General features: G+C 42.4%; 1 protein-coding gene across 4 annotated transcripts; it reads left to right on the top strand.

The window, feature by feature from the left end:
• The first annotated feature begins 5,304 nt into the window (after window positions 1–5,304).
• Window positions 5,305–9,354, top strand: LOC147881854 (pentatricopeptide repeat-containing protein At3g53360, mitochondrial-like). Of its 4 annotated transcripts, XM_087401883.1 has the most exons (4): window positions 5,305–5,603; window positions 5,757–5,865; window positions 6,027–7,932; window positions 8,038–9,354. In XM_087401883.1, exons 1-4 carry the CDS (start codon window positions 5,447–5,449, stop codon window positions 8,083–8,085), a joined length of 2,220 nt encoding a protein of 739 aa, XP_087258009.1. In that variant the 5' UTR covers window positions 5,305–5,446; the 3' UTR covers window positions 8,086–9,354. The 4 variants fall into 4 exon arrangements, with proteins under 4 accessions (XP_087258009.1, XP_087258008.1, XP_087258011.1 ...); XM_087401882.1 differs by having other exon boundaries at window positions 6,027–9,354; XM_087401885.1 differs by having other exon boundaries at window positions 5,466–5,603; window positions 5,707–5,902; window positions 6,027–9,354.
• Window positions 9,355–11,295: the final 1,941 nt, after the last annotated feature.

Here is an 11,295-nt window from a genome sequence, read left to right as displayed (position 1 = left end):
CATGGGATACTTTGGCTAAAATGTACAGCACAAATACGCAGGCCAGGAAAATGCAGCTCAAGCAGGAGCTGCACAATGTGCAGAGAGAAAATATGAGCATCAATGACTACCACATGAAGGTGAAGAAAATTGCGGATGCACTTGCTTCCATTGGGTCGCCAGTGGATGATGACGATTTAGTTTCTGTGACCTTGAATGGTCTAGGAAAGGATTATGCACAGTTCCGGACATCCATTGCCGTCCGTGAAAAATTTCCTGATTTTGAGGAGTTGATTGCTCTTCTAATTTCTGAAGAGCAGAGAAATGGTGGTGCATCTTCTTCAGGAGGAACCTCAAAAGAAACTGTCTTCTACTCAAATGCTGGAAGGGGTAGAGGCAGAGGTAGAGGAGGCCGATCTGGAGGCTGTGGTAGAAATCAGAATATGCAGCAAACTCAAGAAAACCATTCCTATGCAGGAGGACGTGGTAACTCTAGAGGCAGGGGGAGCCAAAGAGGTCGTGGTGGATGGCAGAGAGCCCAAAATGCAAACAGCAATGTTGAATGCTACTACTGTGGTAAAATGGGGCATATGGCTAAAGACTGCTACAAAAGGCAGAATGACATTATGAATGGAAAATTGCAGCAAGGCAATTATGCATCCTCTAATAGACAGGGTGATGACAGAAATGAACATTTGTTTATGGTATAGCATATGACAAATTCTGTGACAAGTGCAGAAGAAAGTAATGATGTGTGGTATGTTGACTCAGGTGCATCAAACCACATGATAGGTCATGCTGAATGGATGCAGGATGCAAGGAAAATGGAAAAACCAGGATTTGTGGAGACTGGTGATGATACTGCACATCCTATTGTGCAGATTGGCAAAATTCCTTTGTCTATGCAGGATTAGAAAAAGAAATACTTGTCTGATGTATTTCATGTCCCGAACATCACCAAGAACCTGGTTTCTGTTGGTCAAATGGTTGAGCAGGGCTTGCAGGTCAGATTGGATGTTTTGTTGAGGATATGAAAAATAATGGTCGCTTGATAGCAAAAGGAAAGAAGAAAGGCAGGATGTTTACGCTGGATGCGGACATGCCTGAATTGAGTGCAGCAATGTTTGCACATGGGACCGGTGTAGTTGCAGATATTGATATCTGGCATAAACGCATTGGTCATGTTAATGTACAGCGACTTAAATCAATGCAGGCCCAAAATATTGTTGCAGGATTGCCTAAATTCAAGGTTGCAGAAATGCATAAGGTGTGTGAAGCGTGTCAATTTGGAAAACAGGCAAGGAAACCATTTCCTAAGCATGTTCAAGAGAGAAAAAAGCCATTGGAATTAATCCACTCTGATGTGTGGACTACTAAAGCTGCATCTATTGGAGGCTGTCACTATTTTGTCACATTTATTGATGACTTCAGCAGAAAACTTTGGGTGTATTTTATGAAAAAGAAAAGTGAAGTGTTTGGGCACTTCAAAGCTTTTAAAGCTATGGTTGAAAAAGAAACAGGCCTGCAAATAAAATGCCTAAGGTCAGATGGAGGGGGAGAATACCTCTCAAATGAGTTTGCAAGGTTCCTGCTGGAGCATGGCATAAAGCAGCAATATTCATGCAGTCATACCCCACAGCAAAATGGAATTGCAGAAAGGAAAAACAGGCATATTGGAGAGGTATCTCGGGCCATGCTAAATGAAAAAGATCTACCAGATTATTATTGGGCTGAAGCAGTTGCTACAGCAGTTTATATAATGAACAGGACTCCCACTGCAGCAATACATGGCATGACGCTAGAGGAGATGTATATTGGTAGGAAACCAGACATTTCTCATTTGAAAATTTTTGGTTGCATTGCCTATGTTCATGTGCCAGATGAGTTGAGGTCCAAGTTGGATCCAAAGGCTGAGAAGTGCGTCTTTATTGGTTATTCTCTGCAACAGAAAGGGTATAGATGCTATAACCCTTCTACACGAAAGTTCACAGTGAGCAAAGATGTTGTTTTTGATGAGATGAGCAGCTGGTATAAACCAGTAAATGTGATGATTGATGTAGATGCACAAAATGGTAATGCTGCACAAAATTCACAGCAGCAATCACAAAATATCAGTGGACCTGCAGTGTCCTCTAGCAGTGGTTCACATACTTTGCCATGGACAGGTAGATTGAGATCAGGAGAATATCCTTAAAGCAATGCAGATAGTGGTACGCAGGTATCACGAAAAGGAAAAGAGAAGGTAGATCAGCCCGTGTTTGATGTGAATGCAGGTCACTCTTATGTGGATGGTGAATCCAGTGGCTCAGAGCAGAGCATTGATGATGAGTTGGGTATTCCTTCTGTTGTTACACCTGGAGTAAGGAAGACCAGGGATGTTTTGAGAGCACCTAGAATTGAGCCTATTTTGCGCAGGTCTACCAGGGTTAGGTATCCTGTGGATAGGCTGAAATATGATGGATTTACAGCCATTCACTATGCCTATATGGTCAAAGTGATACAGGAACTAGAACCCACTTCTTTTGAGCAAGCCATGGGAAATGAAAAATGGGAGAAAGCCATGGATGAAGAAATGGATGCCTTGGATGCAAATGCTACATGGGAATTGGTGCCTTTGCCTAAAGACAAGAATGCAATTGGCTGTAAGTGGGGTTATAAGATCAAGCACAATGCAGATGGTTCTGTGAATAGATACAAGGCAAGATTAGTTGTCAAGGGGTATGCACAGACATATGGCATTGATTATGAAGAAACTTTCAGCCCGGTTGCAAGGATGGCAACCGTAAGAGCAGCCATTGCTATGGCAGCATCAAAGGGATGGTCTTTACATCAGATGGATGTAAAGAATGCCTTCTTGCATGGTGATTTGCAAGAAGAGGTCTTTATAGAGCAGCCAGCAGGTTATGTTCATGCTATTCATCCTGAGTTTGTTTGCAGGTTGAAGAAAGCCTTGTATGGCTTGAAGCAAGCACCTAGAGCATGGTCTGACAAGAAAGGACAGTATCTTGTCACTATTGGCTTTCAGATTTCCAAGGCAGATTTCTCACTCTATGTGAGAAAAACAGAGAAAGGGATTATGCTGCTTGTCATTTATGTTGATGATTTGATCATCACAGGTGATAGTGATGAAGATATCCTTCATGTGAAAATGCTATTGAGGCAGAAGTTTGAGATGAAGGATTTGGGAGAGCTGCGTTATTTCTTGGACATTGAGGTGATTTGATCACCAAGTGGGATACAGCTCTTGCAGAGGCAGTATGGACTGGACATGCTGTCCAAATATGGGATGACAGGCTGTAAGCCTATTTCAGTTCCTTTGGAGCAGAATGTGAAGCTGAGCGCAGATGCACGTGAGCTTCTGGAAGACCCTACTATGTACAGACGCATAGTAGGAAGTTTGATTTACATGACTATTACCAGGCCAGATTTGAGCTATGCTGTTGGGTTGGTAAGTCAGTTTATGCAGGCTCCAAGGAAACCGCATTTGGATGTGGCTAGACGCATACTCAGGTATGTGAAGTCCACATTGCAGTATGGACTATTTTATGAGGCTGGGGTTCAGATACAGTTGCATGGATACACTGATGCTGATTGGGTTGGTAGTATTTCTGATAGACGATCTACCAGTGGATATGTGTTCTCTTTTGGGAGTGCTGCAGTCACTTGGAGCAGCAAGAAACAGCCTACAGTTGCCTTGTCGAGCACAGAGGCTGAGTACAGAGGCTGAGTACAGAGGGGTGCAGCAATGGCTGCATGTGAGGTAGCTTGGTTGCATAAGCTACTCTATGATATGCATCAGTCTACAGATGGGCCAGTTGTCATTTATTGTGACAACATGAGCAGTATACACTTGACAAATAACCCAGTCTATCATGCTAGAACAAAGCACATTGAGGTGCATTATCACTATGTGCGGGAGAAGGTTTTACTAGGTCTTATTGATCTAGTTTATGTCAGCACAGAGGATCAGGTAGCTGACATATTCACGAAGGCATTGGGCGCAGAGAAGCTGCGCAAGTTCAGAGAACTGCTTGGTGTGCAGGAATTGGGATTGAGCTCGAGGGGGAGTGTTGAGATATCGAGCTCCACTTGCGATATGCCAGGGTGACCGTTGTGCATTTATGTCACCGATTTGTTAGCTACAGATGCGGTTGGTACACCGCCCACGAATAATAGCTGGATGACAGCTATCCTTATCTACACTAGTTCGTGGCTCAGTTAGTATGCCACCTTAGTTAGTCGAGTTTGGTTTGAGACCCACATATAGGGTTCTTCTATTTCTTTGTACTAGAGTTCTTTTGGCTTTCACAACTAAGAAGAGGAAAACTGTTTTCAGCCTCCACCTTTGTGTGTATTCCCCCATTGTGTATGTGAGAAAGCTGCAAGTGAGACTCCTTCCCTCTCTTCCACTGTCTTCACACAAAATTAAAAAGTATTTTGTGCAAAATGCAAATTGAAATGAATTCAAAAAAGGGAACATTCATTGATCGTATAATTTTGGTGAGGAAGTGTGGTAACTCTCCCCCCGCATAAATGTGTGGTCACGTGCTAAATGCAAAGTACTTTGCATAGAGCATAAAGTGCTATGTGCGAAATTCAAATTGCTACGAGCTAATTTAATTACATGTGGTTATATGCTAAATTAAACAAGAAGAATAAGGTGGCGATACCACTCTGGCCCTGCTTGGAACCTTTGCCTTCATCACTCACCATCTACTAATGTTGCTCCTGCTGGTCTTCTACTGCTTGCTGTGCAAGCCTAAGGGGGTAGGTACTAAGTACTTCCAATAAAAGAACTTGCTAAAACAAGTTGAATACATTCAAAAGGGCCTGCCCTGGAAGTTGAGAGAGAGAAGAAGAAGAAGAAGAAGAAGAAGAGCAAGAAGAAGAGAGAGAGAGAGAAGGGGGAGAAAAAAATGGGGACAAAAATAGCAAGCAAGAAGAAGAAGAAGAGGGAGAGAGAGGGGGGGAGAAAAGAATGGGGACAAAAATAGCAAGCAAGAAGAAGAAGAAGAGAGAGAGAGGGAGAAACAATTAAATGCCACAGTGACATGCAAACAAGGCAAAAATAGAATTTTTGTCATCTTTATGAAAATGGACTCATCACTATAGCCTTTCCTCTTGGGCAAGCCAACAAATTTAGTAAGATCTTGGTAAGTTCCTATTTGGGTCAAACAAATTTAGTAAGATTGGTTAGTTCTTATTTGACTAGATAATTAGCCTAAGACCTAACGCTAGTCCCCAGTAACCGAGTCAACTTGACGGAGTACTCACAAACCCGCACTTTCCCAACCCACCTCCCAAAAATCCAGTCATCCCTAAGACCCTTTGCAGGCAAAAAATTCAAATAAAACATATTGTCTATCGATAAAGCTACCTGTCCGGATCTAGTTCATTTTATAGATTCTCTTGAAATGAATAGCATGCTTCTGTAGTCATCGCTCTTGTTGTCGATCAGACACCATCGATGCTTGCCTCGCAAATTTACCTTGGCGATGGACCTCTACGTTTGTCGGACGCTGCCCTCCAGCCCCAATCACGTTTCATTCATCCTCACGAATTGCACTCGCCTTTGCAATCCAGCAAGCGCATGCAACATTCGTCCACTGTTCGTTCCAACATCGGTTAGTGACTTCTGTTAGCTTCTTTGTCTTCGCAGCGACACTCTCTGTCTTCAAGATTAGAAAACTTGAGCTTTGCTGTTTGTTGAATCGTACGTGATTTCAGAGAATTTCACAACACCCTGACTTTCTGCATAGTACCTCGGTTGGATACAGAGCCAGCTTCTTTGAAGCAAGAGGAAGCCCACTTTGATCGTGCAAAAAGAGCTGGCGATAGACGAGATTTTACAGAGGATTGTGAAGCTCCGACTGCGAACTACCACAGGTTTCCTTTTGAGCAGGAGTTTCTTTCGTTTGGATAGGTAGTGTTTTGGATAAATTTTTCCTCGGGTTCCATGGCTGAAGATCAACCTTCGTGCTGAACTGGGCTTTATGAAAATTCCTTCCAAACCATATGATCATAGCAGTTTTGTCTCCATCGTGCAGGCTATCAGAGAATAATAATCCTTTGGGAACTGTCTTGTCTTTTGGATCTATTAGTAAATTATGTGACGAAGGCAGGCTAGATGAAGCCCTTTGGGATGCCAAACGAATAGACAGAGATGGACTCTTTGTTTCCCCCAGTATGTTGGTTTGTCTTTTGCACGGTTGTAGCAATAAAAAGAACTTGCAAGTTGGAAGGGAAGTGCATCGCTTTATTGTAAAAAGGGGATTAGAAACCGATTCCTTTCTGGGGAGTCACTTAATCCAGATGTTCACCATGCTTGAGAGTCTTTGGGAAGCAAATCAGGTGTTTAACAAATTACATGAACCAAACATGTATTCATGGAGTGCCATCATTTTAGCACATGCCACGCTTGGAGAAAATGAGGATGCTATCAAACTTTACCACAATATGCTGATGTCTAGCTTGGAACCTGACGGGCACGTTTTTGTTGCTGTACTGAAAGCATGCTCTAGCATAGAAGCCTTAGAGCAGGGCATGCAGATACATGGTCATATCGTCGAAAGGGGTTTAGAGTCGAATGTTTTTGTTTGCAATGCCGTCGTTACCATGTATTCCAAGTGTAAGAGCCTCAAGTATGCACACCTCGTCTTTGCCAGATTGCCAAAACGAGATGTTGTTACATGGAGTGCATTGATTTCAGGGTACACGCAAGAAGGGCTTGGTAAGGAGGCATTTCAGCTTTTCCAGGAAATGAAGCAGAATGGCATTGAGCCAAACCTGGTCACATTCATGTGCATCCTGAAAGCTTGTTCTAGCACAACAGCATCAGGGCAGGGCAAGAGGATTCACATATGCATAATTGAAAGTGGGTTTGAGCTGCAGACGGTTGTTGGCACCATGCTTATTGACATGTATGCTAAATGTGGATTTCTTCAAGATGCACGCATGGTATTTGATAGGTTGCCAACACGGAGTGTTGTAACATGGAGTGTGTTGATTTCAGGGTATGCCCAGCATGAGCAGGGGCATGCTCATGAGATTTTCCAAATTTACGAGCAAATGCAGCTAGGGGGCATGCAACCTGACAGAGCTGCATTCCTTTCAATATTAAAAGCATTTTCTAGGATAGCAGCCTTGGAGCATGGCAAGCAGGTTCACCATGATATCATTGAAAGTGGATTAGAGGTGGATGTACACATGGGGAGCAGCATCATTGACATGTATGCCAAATGTGGGAGCCTTGAAGATGCACGTGCAGTGTTTGACATGTTGTCACATAGAAATGTTGTGACTTGGAGTTCGTTAATTGCAGGGTATTCTGAGCTTGGCCATGGACAGGAAGCTCTCCAACTTTTCCAGCAAATGCAGCAAGAGGGCATGGAACCAGACCTGATCATGTTCGTATGCGTGTTAAAAGCATGCTCCTGCATAGGAGCCTTTGAGCAGGGCAAGCACCTCCACGGCTACATTATTGAAAATGGTTTTGAGTCAGATGTATTTGTTAGCAGCAGCCTCATTGATATGTATTCCAACTGTGGGAGCATAAATGATGCAGTTGCAGTGTTTGACGAAGCGCCAAACCGAAATGTCGTGACCTATAATTCTTTGATTGCAGGGTTCGTTCAGCACAACAATTACATTTTGGCCTTGCAATCTTTTAAGGACATGCAACAAGCTGGCGTGACACCAAATTTTGTGACTTACCTCTCTCTTCTTTCAGCTTGTCGTAACATGGGTTTACTAGAAGAGGGCTGCTTCCTTTTTAGGTTGATGAGAGATTGCCACAATGTTTCACCAAGACTCGAGCACTACAACTCTATGGTAGACCTCCTTGGCCATGCAGGATGTCTGAATGAGGCAGAGGATTTACTTAAAACGATCCCATTTCAACCTAACATTGTTGGCTGGACATCTTTGCTCAGTTCCTGCAAAACACAGGGTGAGGTGAGTCGAGGGAGAGAATGCTTTGACCGTATTGTCACAATCGATTCCAAGAATGCTGCTGCGTATGTGCTTATGTCAAGAATTTATGCTCATGCTGGCATGCAGGAGAAAGCAGAGAAGGTAGACCAATTGAGAGAGTTTGCAAATGAATAGGAAAAGTCAGCGAAGGACTTTATCAAGGTAAGCAATTCTGTGCATGGGTTAAATTTCCATCCACGAAGCTGGGTTATCTATGCAAGGCGTGAAAATTAAGCAACAGAGTGAGCGAAGAATGATATGTGCCTTGCTTGGACTTCATTATGGATAGACATCTGCACTCAGGCAAAACTATTGCAAAAGAACGATTGCATGGGGTCGACTCTGCTATATGAAGTTGGGAAATTTTCCTAATTTCTTGCATAGTCAGTTGGTTTAAAAGCTGCAGGTGAGCAATAAACTGTAATGAGGGCATAACCTGTCACATACTCACTCTAATGCGTAGATCTCCGATTAAAAGCAGAATATAAGATACTGCTTCATGAACATTCTCTTGGCTAGTTACTGCTCTAAGTAACAGGACCAACTCAGAAACAATGAGAATTTACTTCAGTCATGGTGGAGGGAGCACCAGACAGTCAAGGACTCTGGAGCTCAAAAAACACATCAAGGCAGGTAGGATTGCCTCTGACTTTCTTCAAAAAAAATTGGCAACCCACCATTGGAGACCTTGGTCGAAGTATAGTTTTTGATCTCTATCGATATTTCTCCTGAGGTGGTATTCAAATAATACTTGGTATGAAGATCAGAAATCTCAGGCTCTAAAATACTTTTACGATGTTTACATCATTGATTGGGACCTGGTGCTCCACTTCTTCAACCAGCTTAGGTACCCCCCTCAAGTTACTGCAGATGCTTAAGGAATCTGCATTGGATGCCCGTAAACAAAATTGAAGTACAGCTGGTGAGAGTTTCTTGAAGAGAAGAGTGTGGCGGATATGAATCTAACACTTCAACATGTTTATCACAAAATTGCTACAGCGGAGCTCAGTGTTGGTCTGTAGCAAAAGCAAGAGACAATAGTAGGATCACCATTCCACCTGATTTTCACTTATTAACAAGCACATCATCTAAAGCGCCCACTCAATGGTTTTTTCAGAGATTAGTAGAAGACGGAATGTAACTCAATCACGATGATTGGGAAACACAAAGTTGGGTGAAATCAATAGCGTGTGCCAGAGAGTTAGTAGAACACGGTATCTGTAACTTGTCTACCATTTAGGCACCATTAGCACTCGTGATTAGTTTAGAGCAGGAAAAAATGTTGGACATAACTTCTTGTATTCCTAGCTTGAAGACCTGAGCACGTGCATGTGAGCATGCAAATTACCAGTACCAAAATTACTATTTCAACGAAGAAAGTTACCCAAATATTTATTAAAGAAAAATAACAAATTGCAATCATTGGGTATACAAGTACTTTAGGAATTTGAATGCAAAAACGAAGAAGAAGAGAGATAAGCAATCAGTAAAACAAACCAAATATACATAAATCCACAAAGTTACAAAAGTTAAGCACAAAGTACTTCCAACTCTGCAAGATCTAGATGTAGGTCTAGAGGCCAATGATGATAATTCAATGTTGTGGTTTGATGATTGAGAATGGTTTTGAAAACGCTTGAAAGCTAGGGTATCCAATGACTATTTGAATGCCCATGGGGACTTTATGAAGATGGTGTCTACCTTGAAAATTGCTTTTACCTCTGCTGTATTAGATTGTAACTCGGGTCTTTGATCACATCTTCGTCTAGAGAAAAATGCTCTCGTGATTTCTAGAGTTCCCAGCATTATTGCGTCTTTTCTCTCTCTCTTACATAAGCATGTTTGACATAATTTCAAATGTTAGTCGGGCATCTTTAGTTACCATGATTGTCACAAATGTTCATAGTCTTTTTCTGCACCATTTTACTAAATCATATCAATTTATTTTTTGTTTTTTTGACCAGTTGAAGTTAATTGATTTACAATGTCCTTATGTCTAATTATTGATTCATTTGAATCTTCTTTGTAATGTTCAGATAATCCTTTACCATAATGATTGTGATGGATTTTTAGCATTGAATCGATTCTGTAGTGCATTCCATGCGTCTTCTTGATGATTTGAATTTCGACTTCTTTGATGTTGAAACTGATCAGATCTAGAGCTAATCCCTGACTTGATTCCGTTCTACTTGCTTGTCAGCAACTTCAGCGACTTTTTTGGTCTCGGTATTTTTGTTCTTCCTTTGATCCTATGGTGCTTTCTATATATTTTAAAGTTAGATACCCGATTGAATTCCCAACTACCGTAATTGTTTATCACCTAATTTGCCATCGTAATCCCAAAAGACGATGCTATCATGATCTTTTTGTACTACTGTTGGCCTAGTATTGAAAAACGCAATACCTTTTATCTTATGAAATGATTGATGAAGACCATAATCGTTACAAATAAGCGGCAACGGGCGATCTACAAGGCTGAGTGGCGGGTATGATGGCAAAGGTTATCACTGTTCAAGATTGAGCTAGGAGGCAGAGACAGAGATGGTGGAGACCTATGCTTGTCATAGAGATCTCCTGAAGGATCAGAGTTGTCAACTACAAATTGAAGTTAGAGATTGGAGGATCACATCTCTTGCTTCAGTCTCAGGACGCTTCATTCACGACATCAGTGGTCGTCGCTCTATCCCACATACCTATGAGTATCGTCTTCCAGGACACCCGTGAGTTGTCCGTTTTACTTGAGCCCAGGTTATCTCTGCTTGTCAGGGGTCTTACGCACAGATGGTCTCACAGTTTCCTGATAGATTGGGAATCACTTGCAGAGATGGTGGAAGGCACTACTTACAGCCCACGATTTTCTTCAACTGTTGACATTAGGAGAGGTATGACACCTCGCAGTCCTTGCACCCATCTCATCGTCTTCTTTCCGAATCTCTGCAACCATCCATGGCTTCCGATGATCTAGAGACTCACCTCACGTATTCCAGGAGAGGAACTATGGTAACCATAAAGTTGGCAGACGAAGATCTCCCTTCTACCTTCTGGGCTCATTGGTCACCAAGTGCTGCAGAGGAGGGCTTTCAAAGAATTGAGGTGATTGTACGTTTCTGCAGACAGTGGGGTGAGTCAAAGAAGTATCAAGGCTCCAGAGTTTCTAACAGGGAGGCGCATACCTTGCACTACACTTAAGGTGGCATGGGTGTGAGATATGGACGTCAGAGCTAGGCAGACAATGCACACTACACAGATTTTCTCTTGTCAATATTCTGGTTGGATCTCAGATTCACTCGTGTGAGTGAATCTCGATCTGGACCTCGGACCTCGTGTCAATATCTCGATCTGGGC

Source organism: Dipteris shenzhenensis, chromosome 30, assembly GCF_047967505.1.
Source record: "Dipteris shenzhenensis isolate YYH24624 ecotype China chromosome 30, Dip_SZ_1.0, whole genome shotgun sequence".
Lineage (NCBI taxonomy): Eukaryota > Viridiplantae > Streptophyta > Polypodiopsida > Gleicheniales > Dipteridaceae > Dipteris > Dipteris shenzhenensis.
The sequence above is the reverse complement of the archived record's forward strand: the minus strand, read 5'-3'. Positions and strand labels throughout refer to the sequence as shown.

What these genes read in the sequence shown, in the direction of transcription:
- LOC147881854 (XM_087401882.1), top strand. Translation starts at nt 5,447, where the DNA reads ATGCTTGCCTCGCAAATTTACCTTGGCGATGGACCTCTACGTTTGTCG. An exon ending in CACTGTTCGTTCCAACATCG is followed by an intron (nt 5,604 to 5,756) that starts GTTAGTGACTTC and finishes GGTTGGATACAG; the next exon opens with AGCCAGCTTCTTTGAAGCAA. An exon ending in CCGACTGCGAACTACCACAG is followed by an intron (nt 5,866 to 6,026) that starts GTTTCCTTTTGA and finishes TCCATCGTGCAG; the next exon opens with GCTATCAGAGAATAATAATC.